This window comes from Apis mellifera, linkage group LG13, assembly GCF_003254395.2.
Source record: "Apis mellifera strain DH4 linkage group LG13, Amel_HAv3.1, whole genome shotgun sequence".
NCBI classification, from domain to species: Eukaryota; Metazoa; Arthropoda; class Insecta; order Hymenoptera; family Apidae; genus Apis; species Apis mellifera.
Genome location: NC_037650.1, coordinates 2,944,696 through 2,968,654, shown reverse-complemented (window position 1 = coordinate 2,968,654; position 23,959 = coordinate 2,944,696). Strand labels below are relative to the sequence as shown.

Sequence of the window (23,959 nt, the reverse complement as noted above, 5' to 3'; positions counted from 1 at the left end):
CTTCTCTCTTCGCCTCGCCACGGTATATTCTATCTTCTCTCCTCGGTCGCGGTAACCTCGTTACACAAAGAGAGTATGCTTCCGACTCGAACCACCATTTTTTCTAGCCCGTTCCTTTTTCGAGATGCGTAGATTCGTAGATACGGATATATTTATGTCCTCGCGAGGTCGTTATATAAATCGGTCGCATTATGTCGTCGTAATTACGACTGTTTATAATTATCTTTCTCTCTCTTTGTTTTGTTTGCTTTTCGCATTCGAAATACTTTCCTTCGTAAATATGCTTTCTCGTTTTGCTACTGCGTGACTCACACTGCGCGTCACACACACACACACACACAACGTAAAAAGCTTCCAAGCAGGGGTCAAGCGTGAAAACAGGAAAGATTTAGCGAAAGAATTTTCGGATAGGGCGTAGACCACCCTCGACTCGGCCCTGAACACAATCGAGAAGAAAGAAAGTGCCCCTACCGCGCGAGATCGAGGTCGAGCCTCGGCGTGCCTTTTATTTTAAAACGCGATACGCGTTCACAGGAATTCACCTCCTCTTCTTTTTTCACGCTTTTCCAAAAATTTCATTGTGTTCCGTGACGAAAGAGCTTGGCGGAGGAAAAAAAGCTAGAAATTGTTACCACTTGGAAATTATACAAGGACGAGAACCATAGAATGTCCCGAATGGCTCCTCGATCGGGCAAGAGACACGACGTCGAAGAGAAATCCTCGAATCGGGTCGCTCGGTCTTCCGTACACGACACCGTTAATTTTGTCTCTAATATTAATCTTTTCGTCGAGAAAAAAAATAATTCTTTCCTTGCCGAAAAAGAACAAAATTGCTGTTCATTTATTTATTTATTTGTTTCAGTTCATCCTAATTGCGAACCACCAAGATATTCGATTTGAAAAAGCAAACAAACGGATTAGATTAGCTGTTATCGCGATATTTCGACAGATTTTGCAAAATCGCGTAACAATGAGACACGTGCCCGACATTCACATTCACGCTTGAAATTACCGTTTTCTGGCCAATTAATCACGAAGGATACGCATATTCCGAATTCCAAATTACGAAAGGAACATTTTTTTATTTCTTGTACGCAAACGCGCATAATCGTGACGCAACCTCTCACGCCGAATATTATTCTTTTTCTTCTCATAGAAGGTGCGTAGTAAGAAAATTCGAAACAGATCTCCCATTATGGTCACGACGGCCAATCGCGCGTTCATCCTCGATTTGCTCGAGTGCGATTTCGATTCGTGGTCCTTTTGTCGGTGGAAGTAGGTAGTCGAACGATATTCTCTCGGCGATAATGTAGGCCACCAGCCACGATGTTCGGTTGTTGATCAAACGTACGTATCAACGTCGTTTCACGTATTTACGTGTAATCTTCGATCGCGTCGCAAGATAAAATTGTAAAGATTAAATCGTGCGATTTTTTTGAAAGGTGGGGGGGGGGTGAAAGGGACACGCGATGAATTACAAAGGCGCAATTAATATTTATCATTGAACGAAGTTTAACTCTCGACGTAACTCTCGACATGTTCTTTCGCCATGATCAAATTGGTATTCATCCGACGACCGGATACGTTCGATATATTCCTGAAAGATGTTAACCGTTGCGAAAGATTTATGCAGCCATCAATCAGAATCGTATGAAATAGCGTATACCTACCGCATTCGAAATTTATACGCATTTTCGTACGAGGAAAACCTTTCTTTCTTTTTTTTTTTATTTATTTATCATTTGTTCGAGTAAGTTACTTTTCGTTAACATCGATCGAATCAAAGAATTTTTTCGTTATATCTTTTGAACGAATAGAGATTTTATTTTTATCGGGGAAAAGAATTTTTGCATATATTTCGAATAAAAATTTCTATTTTATTTTATTTTATTTTTTTTTTTTTGGTATATTGAAAATACGCCATGTAACTGTGTCATGAAATATTATTGCAATTGTCCTTAGTTGGGAAAAATATAAAAGAAAGGATTACAATATACAAAGAGTTAGTTAGAAAAGTTTTCTTTTTGACAAAGGATTAAATGTTTAAATATCTGAAATCTCCCGTCCCGTTTTAGCCTCCCGTTGTTTGTTTCTACCTGCTAATATTACCAGAAGTATCAATTTCCAAACATTAGTTTTTATTGCCCAGGCTATTAAAACATTAACTCTATTGCTATCCAATTTACTTTACCTCCATTAAAGAACAAAAGACTTTCCTCCTGGGGGACATTGTAAAACGGATGAATTCACTCGTCTCGTTTCGATCGAATGATAAATTGCGAATCGATGATGCGCGCCTCGCTTCAGTTTCCAATTTAAAAAAAAAAAAAAACGGCTGTCCATCTTTCGTGATTCTTTTCTTTCTTCTCTCTCTCTTTTTTTTTCTCTCTCGCGCGCGCCCCAAGAATTGATATTAATTTGTGATTCGAGGAAACGATCCTTTTCAAATTGTTTGACCAGCTCGTGAATGCACGCGAAACCGCGATATAAACTCGTACTCGTGTTGTGTTAAGGAAAGGAATGCAAACAAACCGTGGCGATTCCTTGAAAAAGTTTTTTTACGATTACGTAAGAATCGCGGAGAAAATCGTACACGCAGAACGGAACGATCAATTATTCGGATTCGTTTTTTCCATTTTTTCTCTTTTCGTTTTGACGAACGCGTCAGAAGGAAAAACTCGTTGGACAACGACAAGGAGAGCTGGATCTTTGATCGTGTAGGTACATTATTCGAGAATCTCGGGTCACGAATCACCAGAGCGACGCCATAAACTTTCGCAAGAAAGGGGGGGGCCTCGGTATAAATATTATGATTATGACTGTGATCGGCGTACAGGGTGTATACACTCGCCAATGTAAATAGGTTGAAACGATATTCGTCTCGCCGATTAAAGAGATTTTGCACGCGTAATCGATAATTTACCCCTCCCCCCCGCGCGTGTATTTTATTTTCGACACGACGCTTTCTAAGATTTTTCGTTAAATTCCTCGAGTTTCGTTTCGAGCATTGCGAAATGCTCTTTTCTCTTCTGGACGGAGAAATAAAATATTTATCCGCGATTAAAAGGAATTCCAAAGTTTGTTGTTTATTCGAGAATAATATTTGAGAGTAGAAATAATTTTTTAAAAGTATCGCAATATTTATTAGGCAATCTTCAATCGTAATAACATTTCCTAACGATGCATCTAAATTCGTAATAATTCGTAATAATTCAAAAACTAAAATCTGTGTCCACTTGGACACCGTACATTATACCTTTCTCCGTTTATTTTATATCCCGTTTTGTTGATCATCGCACTTTGGAATAGGGATAAATTTCTCGGGCGTGACTCATTGTCGAAGGCTAAGCGAATTTCTTGCGCGTGGAAAAACGGGGTAGCCGACGAGCCGCGACCGTATCTCGTTGAAACGTGTAAGAAAAAACGAGAATGGCTAATAGAAATATCATACGATTCGTGGATACTTTCGATACATCGTGGCCAATTGTCCAGCCAGCTGCGGAGGGAAACAGACGAGCGAAGGTTGTTTAGGTAAGGAAACGGTTAAGGGGCGGCATGTCGATTCGAGTTTTAACAAGCGGATCGGACGGAGGAACAAATTCAAACGGCAGAAAGATATTTCGTGGCCTCGTGGGACAGCGGCGGAGCGCGGGCAGGGACGCTTTTTATGGTATTATGGGTCGCGTCTTAGAATACGCGGGGAGAAGTGGGGGGATCGCGGTGCGGAGCGAGCGAGCGAGCGAGAAAGAGAGAGAGAGAGAGTTTAGCGTGGGTTGAAAATAGCTTGTGGCCGGACTGAGAATGCAGAGACCGTCCGCTATGCACTTGCCACTCGATATTTATACCCTTATAATAGGCAGGTACGTTACGGCCTATCTTTGTCCCCGTGCGGGTCGTACCAGTGCACCAACCATTTACCTGAAACAATGGATAAATGGATTATCGATTATTCTATAATCGTATGCAAGGAAAAAAAAAGGTCTCGGTGACGATCGACAAACCTAATCCATTTCGATATCCTCGAAGTACGTCCAAACTTATACGCGATATTTTTAACGTCTGTGATGCATACTGTGATTTGTATGAAATTATTGGAAACTTTCACTCGAATGATCGATATCCAAATCCTCGTTTATAGATTATTGTAAACAAAAAATAAAGTTAGATTCGGATATAATTCGTTGTAATGTATCGTATAGGCAGAATTTATCGTAGAGTTTTAATTAAGTATTCCGCTCGAGAAGGGGGTTGAATATGTTCTTCTACGCGATTCTTCTGGAGCGTGAAATACGAAATGGCGGTGATTCGGTCGAATCCCTCTTCCTCTGTTTGGAGACTTGGCTCTGGTTGGAGTGGAGTCGAGGCAACGTGACAGAAACGGGCATGCCATCTGGAAAGTAACGGTAACGGCACCTGCAATTAGTGCGACAGCCCGACTCGTTCGAGTCTCTCGCTCGCGAGCTGGTCGTTGATGACCTTCCGTCGAGGGGGAAAAACGAGATCTCGGAACGTATCGGTCGGCCTCCTCGGCAAAAGGACACGCTCTTCTGCGTATCCGGTTTGCCTGCCTTATTCCCCCTTTGTCCGCTTACCGTTAAAACGCGCGTTCGAATTCCAAATAGCTCGTCCATGTATACGTTTCACTTTTTAAAATTGTCGAAATCTGAAAATTTCTACCAATTTTTCTGGATTTTTGCGAGTTCTTTCACGATTTTTCCCCTCGACAATGTTTCTGGGTACGGCAGCTGTCCGCTGAGACGAGCAACAGCTGTGCTTCTTCCATTGGCTCGCGCCATTGGACGCCTCCGTGTCCTTTGCTCTCGAGGATACTTACTACTGCTTCCCTCCGTGATGAGACGGTGTCTCGTTTCACTTAGCATAACAATGCTCTTCGAAAGACGTTCGAACAACAGCTTCGATTTTCCGTCCCTTAAGTTAAAAGAATTTCCAGAAACGGAACGAACGATCGTTAATTAGCTCGTCCCATCTGTTCGACTCGCGATCGGTGAAATTGAAATTTTTAACGCGGCATTAACGTTTATTAACATCCCCGTGTGGAACGATTATCGGCGATACAGATTCAGCGAATGATAAAACGGTCGTGGCATTCCGTGTCGAGGGTTCTCGAGCTTCCCGTCTCCTTAATTATATTTATCGGGTCGGTCGATCGGAACGGTCGGCGGAACGATCTCGGCTTGGATCGTCACGGCTCCCTCCCCTATCTCCCTCTCTCTCGTTCTAAGCGAGGAAAAAAGCTGGTCGATCTTCACGGGTGAGAAAATACGATGGTATGCCGCGCGCGCCAACATCAACGAACAAACGTTCCCTTCTTCTCAAGGTCGCTGTGATCATTGTCCGCCCGGCGGCGCGTTGCCCGCTCATCCCGATCGATAACTCTCTTCCCGTGGATCGTGTTCTACAACTCGGTGGAAGCCACCCAGACGGCCGTAGCCGTAGCTCTTGAGAAATAACGAGAAATTCCAGCCGTCGTTATTTACCGGTACCGTATTTAGACAGGCTGTGTGTTACTCGTGTGCCCGTTACAAAAGGGCCCGAATACCAACCGTGTATGCTCCCTGTCTCTCTCTCTTTCCTTCGAATAATATAAAGATATCGTTACGCGCGGTCTGGTAGGGGAAAAAAAGAAAAATTTCGAGACTCGATTTCTAACTCGCCGCGGCGAGGAAAGAAAAGCGAGATCTCTTTGTTCTAGATTCGCGCGTTTTCTGATTCTGAAAAAAAAAGGAGTGTTTATTTTTCGTTATATTTTTAAGGAATCGAGTAAATCTCGTGGCGCTTTTCCCTAGAATGATGTATAGGTCGGGAAGGACTGCGAGTTTTTTTTTTTTTTTGCAAGAAAACTGGTAGGAAAGGTGAAGGTATAGCTGTCGAGATATTACGACACGGAGTAGCAGGGAGTCGAGCACGAGAGGAGAAGGGCGATCACGATGATCTATAGGTCACGATTTTCTACCGTCGGACGCATTTTTCGAATATATTCCCTCGCGTTCGAAAAGTATACTTAAGAGGAAACAGTTTTTCGATTTAAGATCGCAAGCTTTTTCGTGAGCCGTTTAATTGAAAAAGATTTTTCTCGAAACGATTTCGGTCGGTTCGATTGATGAAAGAGCTTCTCTTGCCAATTTCATTTCTCGCCACTATCTTTATCGTGCTTGTGTACGTGCAGCTACGTATATTTAAAATGTATAATTTAAAATCAAGGGGCGAATTTGTACGGATGATAAAAGAGAAATAGAAAGAGAAAAAGTGAGTAGCTTGTTCGTTAATATCGCATATACGACGACCTCGTTACTACAACGCGGTCGCTCCCCTTCGGTTTCCGTTCGGTTAACCGTAAATTACAACCACGACCGGTGTGTAACGAGCATAATGGCGACGGTAGCCGGGTGAAGGTCGGCCAACTCGAGCGAACGACGCAAACAACGATACCGATCGACCGGCATTTCATTTATTCTCTCGGTAAAAAAGAGAAAAAAAAATCATTTCGAATGCTTGAAATCGATACCAAATTTTCTTATCCCCGATTATTTGATCGTAGATAGAGATATCTTGTTTTTGATTTCGATTTTTTTTTTCTCCCCTATAATTTTTCTTTCTTTCTTACTCTCGTCTTTTAAAATTACTTCGAGTGCGCAGTATCCAGAAATCATTGGAAAGTATCTTGGTCTAACTATCCTGTTCGAACGTGTGCTACTTCTCGAGCTATACATACGTGTACATACATCCGATCATTGTGGTTCCGCGTATCCATTGTGGCGTGCATTGGAAAAGGAATAACCTTGCCCGCATTTTCTATCGTGTCGCAAGATAATCATTTCGGCTCGTTTCGAGACGAATCGTTAAATAGAAATTATCCCAAAGTGATCTCATTATTTATTTTTTGCCAAAAAATACGCGACCATTCGACATAAATTTGAATAATTAATTGGTTTTCGATAATTCGAGTCGAATTTATTCGATTTTTTGATCGAGTTGCAATTAGATGAATGATCAGGCGAAAACGAGATAGTCTTTGCAATTATAGATTATTATACGTGATCTATAATTAATTGTGCATTAATTATTCGAGATTTCGAGATTCGTGTATATACAAATATATCGATTCGATGAATTTTATGTTATTTTTTTCTTTATACGTAATTATCGTATTAAGATTCTTGCAACTTAGCTTTATCGTCTTTAAAAAAACTTTGTTTTTCCTCCTCTTGAGAAAAAGACAGAACGAAATCTCGAAATCTCGAATGGTCGACAAAAGAAAGGAATGGAATAAACCGTTCTCTGATCGGCGCTCGACAAAGCCGATCACCCACGCCTCACAGGAATCCCAAGGGCGAATTCGTGTCTCTCGAACCACTTACAGCAACCGCGGTCGATATAGTCCGGCGATATCGCTTTACCGGTATCCTTTCTCTCTCTTTCTCTCTCTCTTTCTCTCTGTCCCAGATTCGATGCTATACGATGCACACAGTACATGACTGTAAACATCAGGACCAGCTGTGCATGGCCCTTGTAACGCAATGCGGGTCAATCGATCGGGTATTGTGTTCGCGAAGCTTCTCGATGAACACGCTCACTCGCTTGGATTGGAAGGCCGTTCGTCTCCATAACATTCGCGTTTACCTCTCGTACGCGTTAATTAACGGGAATTTTCGAAATCATCCACGACACTCGCCACACTCGCAACGACGACAGCAACGAATACGTAATTGTCCAAGTATGTAGGCCAGGTGGAACTCTCGTGGAAGAGACTATGACTAGATCGATGACGAATGCACTTATGCGCGATAACGAAACTTCGGGCCCGGAATCTCCATTGGCTCGTTCAAGGCTCTTCGTTTCGGCGTTATGCCAATGACGTCAGCCGCGTGAAAGTTTGACGCGTAACTCGTATTGCAATTAAATAGCAGTCGTTGAAGCCTGCGCATGCGCGTTGGTAAAATAATCCGTGTCGGTAAGAAGGGTCGCGCTAAGTCGAAGTGTCATGGCCGCCTTTTCCGCAGAGGAAGCAAACTCGCGAAACTTGTACAAATTTTTCACGACTTTCGCGACTTGTGGCAAATATCACGCGTTCGAGTTGAGATTCCGTTCGAGACGAGAAGTCACCGTGACGGAGATACGGAGTGCGCGCAACGCTATATTTGGAAGTGGTTGCAAGGATTTTCGCAATTCTCCAGTACACGTACACGTGGCTGGTGCACCGCGACCGCGGTCGTGAAAGGTGCGCCGTGAAAAGTTTACGCGTTGTTCGAGGCACGGCCTTTTCAAGCCTAGCAACAGAAACACACCGGTCGTCAGCTGAAACACGAGAATTCGTTCCCCTCGACACGCACATTCTTCGTTCCAGGGACTGACAGCTGACGAGCCAGTCTGTGCACGTTTCTCGCACGCAATCACCGGCTTGTGCATGGTTTCCCTCCGCCCCGCCATTCCTGCGACTTAAATAATCCCGAAGGTTGTTTCGTATCGCGGTCTCGCTTTTACTACTGCGCGTATTGTACGTTAATCCAAAAAGAGGGAAAAATAAGTATGGGGAATAAAACTTGCGTTTATATCCACGTCGAGATTCTTTTCTCTCGAAGGAATGTAAGGTGAAACGCGTAAAAACTGCAGTCACACCTGTGGTGTCTCTATAGCTATGACACGAGATATGACATTCCGTTGTAAGTACACCGCATTCCGAGAGAAAGGACGGCAAACTTGTAGGAAATAAACGTGTATATCGATACGTGGGCGTGGACTCGTCGTAAAAGAGTGGATTTCATCCATATTTTCCTCGTCTATTTTTTTTCTCGCAAACTAGTGCGAATTGTACGCGAATGGTGTCGCTCATGCTCGTAACGGACATAAAATACTGTTCCGCGATAGTTAGATATATATGCGCGAGGCTATCTGAACGCGGGTGACTGCCTTAGACACATTTTTACCTGCCCACTTAGTGTCAAATATCGTGGACAGGTGTGGTCGATTATTTTACTCGATTTATCGCTCTCCTCGTATATCGACGACATAGGAAAGAATAGTGGCAATATCGACAATACGACGGTATTTCGTTTCACGTCGGCGAATTTTTCGATCCGTCTCAAAGTGAAAATTTTATCTTGATATTTTGGAATATCATGGAGAGAAATCGATTCGATCTCGAAATCGATTTATTTCACCGCCTTCACTCGATTAACGACTGTGCACCGTTCGAACTTTTTACCATCCGATTTTCTTTTATCTCGTATATACTTTTGCGCGTATTTCTATGCGTATATATTTTTATCATCGTCGAACGATGAACTTTAAAGAAAAGAACGATCGAAGAAAAGAAAGGAAGTGAAAATATACAAAGTTAATCACGAAAGTAGATCGGAAGCGGACAGTCGACCCGTTAAGAAAGGTCTGCGTAGCCCAAACACGATGACACGAACCGTCTAACTGTCGCTTCCTCGTTCGTAAGCCTTTGGCGTGCTCGTTCGCGAGATTGGGACGTGTCCCCGTTTCTCTTCAACTTCTTCCTCGGAATCGAGCCATCTTGGCATTTCCTCTTCCGATAGCGCCGACGAATAGCCTCCGTGATTGTATTAACACAGAAACGTACAATCTCTTTTTCACGCGTAATTATATTATGTTAAGCCTTTTCGAGTGTTATTCTATCTCGACTTTCGTTCCATGTTGTTTTTTCAACGATCGATAAGTGCGCGATGAAAGGTGGGTGTCTGTGCAGACGCGTGTTGAACGTGTGTACGGAATATTTTTATGTGGGATGGTTGGTGATGACCCAAATGCCGTGAAATGATCGCGTGGGACGTTCGACGGTCTTTCGATTCCACACACTCGACTAATTACGACTCTTCGTAATTATCGACTTGTTCACCCCGTGAATGTCATTTTTCGACGCTGTTGTCCACGATGCTTTCCCCTCGAAACCTGCAATTTTTTTTTTTTACGCACCTGTTGCACAGTTTTCACTTTTTCACTGTACCGCGTTTATGTTTATTCATGTTTTTTTCCATTGTGGGCAAATCCAGATATTATTTCTATTATTACGTTTGATGGATTAAAATTCATGATTTTCCGATAAAAAAAAGGAATATTTGAATTTTAATCTTTTCATTTTCATCATCGTTGTTATTAATTTCCATGTATCTATTCGATTCGAAAATGTGGCAAAACACACACAGGACGGACAAGTCGATTCTGGATCGCGTTTAGTTAGCACAGTTTTCTCTTCGAGACGTTGGTGAACGTTGTCGAGGCCGTAGACGTGGCGCCGATTTAAACGTTCCTCCGTTCCGCTCGAGCTGAAAGCCGCGCACTGTTGCTCGCCAACGTCTCGAGCCTCGATCTCTGCGGTCCATTGCAAAATAACTACGATGTGTGTACGAGTTGCTAGTTCATTCTCTCGGGAGAAACGCGATTCGCGAAAAAGAATTACAGATACAGGTAGCAATGGGATTAAATTAAACGTGTTATTAAATGCAAAAGACTCATTTATCGAATATTTTAGTATTTTGATTTTCATAGAAAAATATATTTTATTAAACTCTCGCCACAAATTCTGATAAAATTACAAGCATATATCAATAAAATTTCTATAATTTTATTTCGATTTATTTTATTTGTAACATTTGGTTTACAATATTTTCCAAAAAAAATAATTTCAATTGAATGATACATTTCAAGAATAACTATGAAAATTAATTTCAAAATTTCTAATAGATGTTTATCAAGTTTCGAATTCGTCATGTTTTTTTACACATAATTCAAGAAATAATAAATACATCACAATAACCCTCCTCATTCAAAGAATCCCATCACGAATAAACCTTCCGTTTCAAAATCCTTTTTTTCACTTCTCTATATCTCTTCTTTACTTAAAAAAAGTCTTTCCCTATCTTGTGCTCGCGATACGCTTATACCCAACGCTAGACGCGAATAAGCTGCAGAGACACGGTTATACGGACGAGCAACAACGAATCGCGACCCGACTAATATCCGCTTAATCGAATCGCCTCTTACCTTCCACGCGTCCTTGCGTAAGCGGCTCGACGACGGTCTTTGTCCTTGTTATTGTGTCATCGCGAGTAATGGGTACGATAGGGGGCCGCTTCTCTCGGACAAGAGGCGTGAGCGGTGTATCCTACCGGTGTGGAAATTCCGTTTAAAAGGCAGCCTCGAAAGCGCCACGTGGGCGCGCGCTCACCTTCGCTCTCGGCTCGGCTCGGCTCGGCCCGGCTCGTCGCAAGCATTATATCCACGTGAGAAAATTTCACGGTGTTTCGGTGTACACACCGCGTTACGAATCGCGCGTAAGTTTTAATTGGGCTGTGTATATGCGCCGTGCTCGCACCCATCCTTCGGCTCCCTTTGTTCTCTGTTCGAACTTTATCTTTGCTATCTCGCGATCCTCGATTTTTTTATCAATTGGCGAAAAATATTCGATCACTTTTTAATGCAAGATGAATACACTTGAAGATACTTGTAGTTTGAATATTTTTGTACATCGCATTTTGTAGATTTTTATACATTCGTAAGTGCAATGATTATTTGATAAAAAATTTTATTCGAATGTTTAAGAAATTTCGAAATGAAAATAAAGATCGATCTCTTAAAATCGAATCAATCGATTCGAGTTTTGTTTAAATTTTAGAAAAATTAATTTATCGAAAATTATCGCCCCGAACATGGAAAGTGAACAGGGTTCGCCCATCAACCCTGTCTCAGCCCGCGCAGCTCTACAAACCTAGATTCCCAGCCAAGAGTTGGCGTTGAATATCGAGTGGATTAAAAAGCGAAGCCAAACCAGTCCTCCCCGGTCTGTCGTGAAACTTTTCTGTGCTCGAGCGCCGCGAAATCGGCATATAAACGGCCTTCGACCAGGGGGAGAGGAATTCTCAAACGGATCGAGGAGTGAAATTTTACCGCCTTTCACCGTTTGCATGCCTTTTCGATCGAACCTGACATCGGTGTCTCTCACTCTACCCCCCCTCCCCCTCGATCTTGTAACCACGATTCGATCCTCCACGGGAACGTCTCGCATTTTTGCCACGTTTTTGCACCGGATGCGTCACGAGCATCTCTCTCTCTCTCTCTCTCTGGTGGAGGTGGCACGCGTTCTAACGTCACGATCGCAAAAACTGGCCCGGATACACGGGATTCTCTCGCGCGAACGGAACAGAAACAGGGTTGTTGGGACGAAACTTGTAAACCTTTGATACACCACTATTTTTGGAATCGTTTATTTTCTCTCTCTCTCTCTTTCTCTCTCTCTGCTTCCAAAGGAACATCCTGTTTGACGAGCAAACGTTATTTCTTAAATTTATTATATTTTCATGCAATTATTATAATTCCTCTTTGTTTGCTTGCTATCCAGGAAAGAAGCTCTTCCCTTATATCGATAAATAATAAAATTTCAGATACTTTTGCCATTTTTCGATTCCGTATCGAAACCTGGCTTCCTTTCTAAACTGCGTTCAAAACGAGATCGGATATCCATGCTTCCTTCGATCTTTCTTCCATGTTTCCTTCGATCTTCCTTCCATGCTTCCTTACATCTATCTCTTCGAGATTTTGTTACTACGATTTTTAATAGTTTTGATTAAATGCTCGCCTTATTTGGGAGAATTTCATTCGTTCAAAATCTCGTTCAAAACGAGATCGGATATCCATGCTTCCTTCGATCTTTCTTCCATGTTTCCTTCGATCTTCCTTCCATGCTTCCTTACATCTATCTCTTCGAGATTTTATTACTACGATTTTTAATAATTTTGATCAAATGTTCGCCTTATTTGGGAGAATTTCATTCGTTCAAAATCTCGTTCAAAACGAGATCGGATATCCATGCTTCCTTCGATCTTCCTTCCATGCTTCCATACATCTATCTCTTCGAGATTTTGTTACTACGATTTTTAATAATTTTGATCAAATGCTCGCCTTATTTGGGAGAATTTCATTCTTGGACAATTTTTTTTTTATTTTGGAAGGGATTTAACGGGTCGCAAAGGTGCGCGGCAAGGAAGGTGGTCGCGATTCGAGGCTAAATTTAAAGATGGAAAGATTTGGTCCCTCCACCTCGGCTCGCTTCCAGATTCGTCGATCGCCGGGCGAATGCACCGGGTTAGTACACAAATATATCGCAGGCGCGTTCCCTCGGCCGCGACAGCCGTGCGCATTCCTGAAGAGTGAGCGTTGTATTATCAAGCGGCGCCGTCGTTGCTCTGCCCTCAGGATAATACGGAGAAATGCTGCAGACGAAAAAAGCCGGTTTTCGCGGTTTTGCCGAGCCGCCTCTCGGAAACTCCGCTTCCGTTCTCCATTAATCCTTCTTCCCTCCCTCTGCTACGAACGTCGTGCACACTTGTAATTCCAAGTTTTTAACACCAAAGATTTATTCCAAGAATAATCGGTGGATAATTCGATTCTTACAACTGCTTGAAGTATATTCGAAAAAGTAGTAATTTATTTTTCTAATTAAATTAAGAAGAGTGATATATTTGTGAGCGAGTCGGAAGAATCGAAAAATTGTGAAACGTATTTAAATGGATCAAAAAGTACACGTTTTACGTTTTCTCTGTAATAATATTAGAAAATTATATTTGAGTCGCGATCGATTACGAATATATAATTGTCGAGTCAGAGAAGAATTCTTTCTCACGATTCTCCCCGTCACAATCGGAGAACGGATATGGAAAGAAAGAAATAAATAAATAAATAAAAGGATGAAACGTTTGGAAAAGTGGGTCGTGTGCGAGTTTTAGAGTGGATCATCGATGAAGAGCGAAATTCATAACGAGACGGAGGGAACCCGATGGCTGTCAATGGCCGAGAGAGGAGGCACGAGGCTGAAGGAGGATATATATAAACGATGTACAACTGCTGCAGGAAGTAGGTAGTGAATCGCGGCTGTAATAAAACGGAACTCGTTTTCTGACCTCTGGCCATTTAATCGCCATGGTGAATTTCGCCTTGGACTCGTGCGTTGATCAAAACTCATGGTATCTTATAAGTATTCGATGCTCTTTTTTCCTTTTTTTGAAACGAAATTATCAAGAGAAACCTTTGCCTTTATTAGATATTCTTCTACGAAGAGATCCAAATGATCAATTTAGAAAAATAATATATAATTCGAAGACTTATAGCATCTAATAAAAACGAAACGGAAAAGGTTATTGGAAAAATAGCGTCGGCCATGAGCAACTTCGAAACTATGATAAATGATATTTCCAATATCATAATTAAAAATAAGAGAGAAGAAATTTAGATCTGAATAGCCATGAGGATTCCACGAACTTCACTCGAGAGGGTAATTCACTTTTCGCGATACAATAATATAATATAAAAATTGGAGATGTGCAATGAATGGACGAGTGTTTGGAACGGAAAACGAATTGCCAGGCGTTAATTTTACGAGGATATACGAGCGGGTATAAGAGAACGACTCGCTTTCGAGAAGTTCGAAACGAGTTTCCCCGTAAAACGCCTATTCGCGTATCGCGTTCACGTTGCAAATTGCGAGGAGCAAGTGGCACACGCGAGGAGGTAAAACCGAAAGGGAATGAGTTTCGAACGGACGCGGTAAAAGCTCGCCCTTTCTACGAGCAAGGCCGTTCAAAAATCCCGAGGGTTTCGCCTTTTGTCGCTGCACGCCGCCTCTCTGCGATACCCTTCACCCCTCCATCCCGTAAAAGTTCGTTCATCGTGAGCGATCCCGGCGGAATTTCGCCTCGAAAAGTTGCAGCTTTCCTATTCCTCGTCAAAGCGTGGCCACGCCGCTCTTCTCCTCCCCCCCTCCTTTCTGTGCAACGTTTACTGGAACCGGGCCAGAAAAGAAAAACCCTCGAATCCTTTCATCCCCGAGTTTTCAAAGACTGGGCGTATAATATTCGTGGAAGCTCGCGCCAAAACTTTTCCTTTTTTGGCGTATCCCCTAGACCGAAAGATGAAAGGGCTGACCAAGTCCAAGTTCCCAATTGGAGAGATACCTCGTGGACGTCGCTCGATCTTGGAGAAGAGAAACACCGGCCCGTGGATAATGCGAGTAACCTTCATCCGATGGACCGTTACTCTGCCCTGCCGGGCCCGCCGGCTACGGTTATCCAGGTCTCTGGGTCCCCGTCGTCGCGACACAGAGGTGAGGACGACGTCTCGACGCGAGAGATCCTCCTTCTCTGCACACCTACTCTCTTTCTTTCTCTCTCTATCTCTCTCTCTCGCGCGCGATCTCGTTGGTAGATCGAGAGAGAGAGAGAGAGAGAGAGATTGCGAAATTCCATTGCGAATAGGGAAAATCCAAGGTACTTCCGATTCGGTTCGAGGTCAGAATCGAAGATGCGTGCGAAGGCCTCTCGATGCCTTCTCGCGTGACCGCCGGTGTTCAGCAAGTAGGCCACGTGCAAAGTAGGCCTCCTCACGAACGAACGAACGAACCCATCTCACCTTTTCCATCCTCCGTCCATCGTCTCGTTTCGACGATGATCGTACGATGCCCGTAAATAAACGTCATATTTCCGTGCGGGGAATTAAGTTTCGTTAACTCGAGGATCAAGGTTTAGACCGAAGCATCGAACATAACCTCAATATAGCTCGATAAATTTTGCACGCATTTTTCCGACTTTGCGAAATTTATTAATTCGTTGTTGAATTATATATATATAAAAGTGAAGTTATCGAGTATTTTTTTTATCAGAGTTTCATTTGTGAAAATAAATTCGAGTTAGATAAAGCGAGATGAAAGTAAGATAGGATTAGAGAAATCGGGATGCAACGTTTGCACAAGATTCGCAGGGATACTATAATTTTCCTCACGTTGAGATCGTACGGGTTGGTTATTCTTCATACTTTGATACGCAACATTTATACACTCGGTGATATATGATGATGTATAGGTTATGTAGCTAATGTTCTCGGTCGTGGATATTAGATTCGAAATGTCACGTACGTAGTAATCGTATCGACTGACGGCCACGGTTCTCGAAGGAGGCCGACTCGGATCGACGACTGCCTTTCTCGGTTTCGTCACACATATATATATATATATCGTTACCGATCTCTCGTGTCACGACGCGGGTATACGCGAATTCGTGCGTGGGTTCCGCGATACCGACCGAAACTCGTCGATCGTAGCGCCAACAACTGTCCAATTACCGTGACCGAAGCACACGGTATTAATGAGATCATGTCTGCGGCGAGCAACCAGTTTTTGAAAGCTGAAGTTGATTTATAGTCTCGGTTTCCTTCGAAACGCGATTAGGTATCACCGATACTAACCTGCGAATAACAACCCTTCCACCACTACGGATCTCGTGCCTGTTGTGCACGACCTTATTTCGATCAACTTGCGACACTTTAGATTCGTGACGTTTTTTTTTACGAAATACGCTCGTAAATCACGCTCTTCAAGTCTCAATTGTCGTTCGAGATTCGTTATGTCGTTTATTTGTAATTGTTTAATTTAGGAGAGGTTTCGTTTCCCTGAAAATGCAAAATAGGAATATTTGGTATTGTGATGTGAGAGGGAATATTATTCGAGGACATATCGTGACATTGAATGTAATGGATAATCGAAGGAATCGTGGATTTTACGAATTAGTCATCTCTTATTGTTCATCATTTCTTATTGTTGTGCGATAGGAATATAAATAGAAGTAATTTTTAACTTGTATTTGTATAAAAACTAGTTAGAATTTTTACATTTTGGATGTATAAATGATCGTAGTGTATTTAAATTCCGTGTATTATAAAATGAAGAAAATTCAATAATTCAATTAATTCAATAATAGAATTAATTGAATTGGAAAAGAAGAATCTATTCCTATTGTATCTTCACACGGTAAATAGATGCCCCCGTTGGATAATTCTGATGATTGCAATTTATTCTAAATCATTAAAGGATACATGTATAATGATATTCTGTACTTACATTGTACATTCTATCGGTATAAAATGATGATACATGGATGAAGAAAAAAAAGAAATAAAAGTACGTGAAGTATTTAGAGATGCGAATGACCTATAATAATAGCCATTCAATTCTTAAACAAAGCGTATTCGAGTCTGGAACTACTGGAGAATCGAAATCGATCGAAACCTCGTTGTTGAATTAACGATCAATCGTCAAGGTTTGAGAATTTTAATTATTCGTCGAGCTTTGCACACATTCTGACTCCTGCGAAAACGTTTCGCGTGTCGGGAAAGGGACGTGACTTTCGCTTCCTAGAATCAAACGGATGCAATGTAATACACGCGTGCGTTACATCACGTAGTATTAGAATCGATACCAGTATTGAATCTACAAGTTTTAGATACTTGGTATCATTTTTCACCGAGATAATATCAAATCAATATTGTGTCGAATCAAAGATCTAACTCGCGTACTTAGTAATTTAAAAAAATATTCGTTCGATATTTAAGAAAATTTAAATGTTACAATAAAAAATCAAAAGTAAATAGATGCAACTAGAAACAGTTGTCAAACGAAAATTCTGATTCGATATTGTATTGATTTAATATAATTTTAAAAAGTATATATAAAAAAATAATATCGAGTAAATATCTAAAACATTCATTCCTAACCTCTTACCGAGTAAATACTTTGGTATCGAATCATTTGAATATTACGAAACGTCGATTCAACCCACTAACCTCAAAGTCCACGTAATGTTTCTCGTAACGATGATACTTGGAAAGGCGGAAGCTTGGCTCTTTTGAATCGAAGTTTCCAAAGATGCGTCATATTCATATATGATGAAGGGAGCATAAACGAAGAAACGAGGGAGAACTGAAAAACGCAGGAGCAGGTTAGTGGCTCGGTTGAGTCATGAACACGACCAGTCGAAACGTCGACGTTTCGCCACGCATCGTGCGTGCAGGTTGTACACAGAGGGCTTACCAAACGATACGTATCTATGCTCGAGCGGCTGAGTCACGTGGGAAGCATGCGTGAAGCTATTCCTCGGCAGGTTCGGTGCTTACCCTTACACCCGCCCTCTTCCTCCTCGCCATTCTCTCTTTTCCTTTCTTCGTTTCCTCCCGCTGTTTCCAAGCGAACAAGCGAACCGAGGCAACGAGGCAACGGAGTCGCGCCTCGCCTCCGCACATCACGTCAATCGAATTACTAGAAATTCATTTCAACGTATCGATCTTGTACGTAATCTATGCTGCGTGCATCAGACGTTGATCGATCTTACCAATTGAGTTGCATTCATTAACGACTCGTGCAAGATCGCGAACACACAGTTTCGTCTCTTCCGCTGTGCGAAGTTCCAATCTTATCTGTATCCGTTGTTTAATGCGCAACTAGTGCAGTTTGATTGATAATTATTATCCACTTCGCTATTGAAAAATAGAACAAGAACAAAATTCGATCGACTGTCACGTTTCACGCGTTCTCGCACGTTTCCGCCATATTGGAACTGGATTAGACTCGCGACTATCGATATTTAATCGATATCTTATTCATTTGATATATCGCTACGATATTGTTAACGAATAGAAATGAATAATAAGTTATTATTTTTTTTTATTAATTATTATTAAGATACGTAAAAATTATATTTGTAATAAATATTAATTTTAAATATATCAAAAAAGCAACGAAATATCGTTAACAATATCTTTAAAAATAAGGATTCCAATTATCATCATCTACCATCGACATTTTGACGATATTATCGACACATCGAATTATCGATACATATTGATATTATCGATATTCGAAAAATTCAAAAATTCCAATTACTGTAACTAATTTATTAGTTCTGAAATCTTTTTTATTATTTAAATTTTTGATCGACAAATCAATTTAAACAAATTAAACAACTATTATTAATATTTATACATACAGTTTGATATTAATTTTAATCGATAACGGTATCGATATCCGCAATTCTAATTCGAACAATGTCAAGAGGATTTGTGGAGAAGAAATTGAAGTAAGTTTGAGGTCTTCCAAGAAAGCATTGCGAAAAACCTGTATTCTCACCATGTCTGCCTTGAAAAGGCGGCACAAACAATCCGTTGGTAGTAGCGGCACTGCGTCTTAGTTTGTCCTAAGTGGACGAATCGCTTCGGGCGGAATTGGAAGCTATATACCTCGGAGCAACCAACTTAAATTACAAGCTGCGCATCGAGATTTCGATGCAACGTTGTTCGAATTGGCGGCATTATGTAAATATTTTACCAGAGAGGATGAAGAATTAGAAGTCTGAAGACGGATCGCGACGCAATAACGAGAGAGTTCCAATTAAGCTTTAAGGAAAAGAGCAATCTCGTACGTGAAATTGCGAATATCCAATAACGCGTTAATCGCGCGATGAAAAGGAAATTTATCTCGTCACATAGTGTGCGATATAAAACGGAGGAAGCGTTCGAGAAACGTGTCGCATGCGTCTCAACTCGATAAGAAATGATTCATTCAATTGTAAATTACCTATCTATCGTGCCAACGTATATGAATAGAGAATCGAGCCGAGTTTGCCGTTTTTCCACGAAAAACCGTGGACAAAAAACTGTGTCGAGCGATTTCTCGGAACAAGGCGTCGACACCAGTCTGCTTCTTTCGAAGTGGTGGATGGTATTTGTAGAAACGATTCTGTCATTACCACGGTCTCCAAGTCTCTCGAGCACAATGCCGTGAAATGATTTGCACTTGAATACCAGGTCTCATCCGTTTTCAGACCGGATGCAGGTCTGCCCGCCTTGCCCCGGATGCGCTCCCTTTGCCGCATGGACGCGTTCTCGTTCAACTTCATCTCGTTTCGTCAAACTTCTGCCATCTTTTTTTTTCCCCTCCCCTCTTCTTCTCTTTTTTCTTTTTTTTTTTTTTGCTTCTCGAGAACTCGGCCAACTCGTTGATCGAAAGGATAAATCGGATAAATTCAGGTTTACGTTAACTTCTGCTCTTTCAGCCGTCGCGTTTGCTTTCCTCTTAACCGAAACGCGAACGTGAAACGCGCGCCCACGCGTCTCACATACAAATGCGCCGCGTATTCCTTTCATTTTTCACTCGAGCTATAAATCACGACCACCTCTCGGCCTCTCGAGTTAATCGTTCATTCGGAAAACTCATTAAGTCCCTCGTGAACGACTTATCTCCGCTAATAATTATGACGTTAATAACCTCGCCACTTTATTGTCTGCCTTCTTCAACTCGCAACATGTGGCCAATATTTTTATTTTTCGAAACCGCGCTTGCTGCGTTTTTACCCGTGGAAATATTCGAGATGCGAATTAAACAAAATTATACGAAAATAAAATTACGGAAAAATCATCGAATCATCGAAATATTCGAATAATCTCGTTTTTTTCACTTATCATTTAAGTTTGCACAGGGGTCGGTTAATTTTTTCGCGCAACTTTCAACAACCCCCGATTCAATCCATCTCATGTCAATTTTCTCGTCTGGCGAGCACACGATTCGTGCACGCTTTTCGCAGCGCAATTCACACGCAAGTGCATCTAATCGTGAAGCACACAGGTCTTCTGGAAGGCCTGAAGAATGATAAATTATAATACCGAAGTAGCGAGTGGAAGAAAACACGAGGAGTATCGGCGAAGCAATTAAAGTCAAGTTAAAGCAATAAATCGAAACGGCGATACGGGGAATACGCGCGATGCACGGCAAAATATAGTGGATTCATCAGGAAAGAAGCTATCACGGCTAACGGTTGATAGATGCAGCTTCCAAGAATAGAACGTCCTTAAGGTGGCTACGCTTGACCCATCTGGAATACTCTACCATTTGCTTTTCATTCTGCTTTCCTCATCGAGAACGTGTGAAAGAATCGCCAGTTCTCCCATCGCGACAAAAAACGAGAGACAGAGAGACAGAGACAGAGACAGAGAGACAGAGATAGAGAGAGAGAGAGAGAGAGAGAGAGAGAGAGAGAGAGAGAGAGAGAGAGAGAGAGGGAGGGGCGAAAAAACAAACTTGTAACTTAGTTTACTGTTTATCGCAGTTACACCGTATTTTTGCCGAGTTACGCGTTATGCATTATGCATACGGTTAATTTTATTTTGACGCGCGTCATAAACACCAACACCAACCAACGGATAGATTATCGTCTCGTTTCACGATAATTCGAATCGAAAGCGGCGAGAAATGGCACGATTTCTGGGAACAAATTGGTATGGGACGAGCGAGAGAGAGAAAAAAAAAAAAAAAAAAAAAAACGACGATCTCGGATAAAGCGAATCCTTACTACTCGTTACTACCGTTCGACCGTTCGAATGCAAATGTATCCTCATTACGATCCTAATTGCGCGCGCAACGAACGCTTGTAAAATAATCAAAGATGGCCGCGTCTCCCCGGTTTTCCTTCTCTCGGTGATTAAGTTGCGTTTCGACGGCACGGGGGCCACGGAACGCGGAATTTTTGCCGATTGTTTTGCGGAACGGCCTCGAATCAGTGGTAATTGATAACCGGTTTCTCGGGGGCCTCCCTCCCTCCTCTCTCTCTCTCTCGTGTCCGAGTGTATCGTGTACGCGCTCCTCCTTAATGAATTCACCTGATTGGACGCGTATCTTTCATCGCGTAGATGCTCGAAATGTTTGCGAATTACGCGGCAAAGAGAGAAACGAGAATCTCGTCGATCTTATTCTCTATAGACGAAGGTGAGGCAGTAGTGTTTGTCGAGGAGGAAGAAGACCGAGCGTTACGTGGTAGAAGTTAAAGAAGTTACGTGTCTCGAATGCGGCCGCATTCGTGTTTAGAACAATAAAGAAAATGGCAAAGCGCGCGCGATACAAAAACGGCTAGCGGATTCGCAGTTAAGCGTCGTCTAAGATAATTGCGACACGCTTAAGTACTTGTCACAATTTCACGTGGTCGCCGGCTTTCGCTGGCAACGATGAAAACCGGCAACTAACCGACAGAGAGGGAGGGAGGTAGGGAGGAGGGAGGGAGGGGGAAGAAGGTAATAATCGTTAGTCTCTCTCTATAAAGCGACGTTACGTCACACGGCCGAGTTTCTACCCGTTTAACGACGATTGCTCCGACTATTCCGCGATCGATATCCCCACTCCATACACACACATACATACATACATACACACCTATTCCCCGCTTCTTTCTCCCGTGCATACGGATACGAAATCGAGTTAATTTCACCCGTCGCAATTATTTCCATTAGAAAATAACAAACACGTCTCGCAGGATTAACTCGATCGACCTCGCTCGCTTCATCATCGTCCAATGGTAATTTTCGACCATTACCGATCGAGTCGAGTTTACAATTGAATCGCATGCTCTTTTGCCACGGTTCATTCCCCTTTCGAGGAATCAAATTGGTTTATTTATCGAATAATCGTAAGCTCCGTCGATCGATTGGCACACTTTCGTTCTTTTTTTTTGTTTTTTTCTTTTTGCGTACGATGCGAAGAAACGCATCGTTTGCATTTTATTAGCGGCATAAATGGGAGAGAAAAAGAAAGGAAAAGGAAAGGGGAAAGGTATCATCGTGGAAAGAATCGGTGGTCGTTAAAGCGTCCTAGGGGAGGGAACAACACGGGTTCTCGCCGCGTTTCTCTCGTGGCTACCCGTGGTGGCTGCTATCGCGAATATATATCCGTCGCACGTAAAGAAGAAATAAATTCCCAGCGGGCCGTAAAGAAATCCGTACCGAAGGCGTGCACCATCGGCTTGGTAGCTCGCCAACGAGGTTAGTGGGATTTGAGATTTTCGATAGCTCCTTCCTACACGTATACGGCCGTAACGTGTCGAGAGTCGAGGATAAACCGGCGTTCTCCTCTCGCGTGGACGCGTTCCTCCTCGTGTGCACGGGAATGCTCGATCGTGTGTCTCCTCTGGAGGAGACTTCTGCCTCTGCTTCCCGTCGTCGTCGCGTCGAAACCGAGAGAACGAGCCAACGGGCTCGTTCTTCCTTCCTTCTTCCTCTCTCTCTCTCTCCCAGCTAATTTGCATGTGACTCGCGCGACCGAGTTCGATGCACCAAACCTTCCGCAGCCTTCGCGGATGCTTTATCGCTCGAAGGAGAAAACGAGAGGCGTTTGACCGACCGTATTTTTTTTTTCTTTTTCTTTTTTTTTTTTTTTCGCCTTTTCACAATTTCTCGCTAACGATAAATTTTTCGTTTTTGTTCCAGGTACGTATACGCCAGGGCTTGTCATGTATTTACCGAAGATACCAAGTAACAGGGTTCCCCGTTGTGGAGAAGGTAACCTAGAGAGATTAGCCGAGGCTGATAATACTGTTATCACCGCGCGGAAGGCGTCGAGAGATTGTTACACGATTATCTGTGCGGCAATCAGTGAAAGGTTACAAACGATTCCCTTCCCTGTCGTTCTTTTCTGATGCAATAATGCCGGTGGGCGTTTAATTTGTATTATTAGTCAATTTCTGGATATCTCGCAAGGACGGTGAGTCGACGAAAAAGTGAACAAAGTCTCGAGAGAGTCATCGTGGCTTGCGTTTCAAAAAACAATCTCCTAGATCTTTCGCGATATTTGCACAACTCTTACCGTTTCGGTTTTTCCTCCTCCTTTTGAATCGATTACTCACCGCAAACTCTCTCATTGTTTAACGAAAATCCAAGATGGCGGTAGCGCATAAGCGGATGGAAAAAAAATCCGTAACACGTTTCACGGTTAATTGTAATTCATAGACGGTAGGCGTCGATAGAAACGATGGATCCTTAACTTACTGCGATCAATACACGCGTTATTAACCGATAGGCGTCGAGAGACCGGATGCATCGACCGTGCAGTGCACCGGTAGTTTTAGTTCCGTTCGGTTCAAAGGCGGCACGCAGGAGGAAGGCGGTATATTAATAGTCCGCGAGATTACCGCGAAGAGAGTTTGAGGGTGTACACGTAGCAGTGGTCAACCGGTTGGTCGATTTTGGCCACCGCTCGCTCCCTTCCTCCTCCCCCCGAATCGACATCGATTTTTGCTCTTTTCGAACCCGGTCAGCAAACTGTGGCGACCGACGAAGGACG

General features: G+C 42.5%; 1 protein-coding gene and 2 long non-coding RNA genes across 8 annotated transcripts in view; 1 reads left to right on the top strand and 2 right to left on the bottom strand.

Moving 5' to 3' along the window:
* LOC551895 (serine/threonine-protein kinase 17A) overlaps nt 1-23,959 on the top strand; it is a 50,897-nt gene that overhangs the window by 880 nt on the left and 26,058 nt on the right. The window contains exons 1-2 of one of the 5 annotated variants that reach the window (XM_006557847.3): nt 13,649-13,890; nt 23,107-23,278. The exons of 1 other annotated variant lie outside the window; for it this stretch is intronic. In XM_006557847.3, the coding sequence (XP_006557910.2) occupies nt 13,776-13,890; nt 23,107-23,278 (287 nt within the window). In that variant the 5' untranslated portion in view covers nt 13,649-13,775. Of the gene's footprint in view, nt 1-13,648; nt 13,891-23,106; nt 23,279-23,959 lie in introns of those variants that run through there. 3 more of the 5 variants (XM_016915721.2, XM_006557849.3, XM_026444685.1) reach the window with 3 other exon arrangements.
* LOC102656087 lies at nt 1,878-8,239 on the bottom strand. Its single transcript, XR_407599.3, has 3 exons — nt 4,835-8,239; nt 4,002-4,390; nt 1,878-3,918 (listed from the first exon to the last, which is right to left on the bottom strand). It is a non-coding gene; the product is annotated as an uncharacterized LOC102656087 (long non-coding RNA).
* Nucleotides 15,152-18,555, bottom strand: LOC102656111. Of its 2 annotated transcripts, XR_001705334.2 has the most exons (4): nt 18,192-18,555; nt 17,894-18,118; nt 17,647-17,782; nt 15,152-17,217 (listed from the first exon to the last, which is right to left on the bottom strand). It is a non-coding gene; the product is annotated as an uncharacterized LOC102656111 (long non-coding RNA). The 2 variants fall into 2 exon arrangements; XR_003305952.1 differs by having other exon boundaries at nt 17,894-18,553.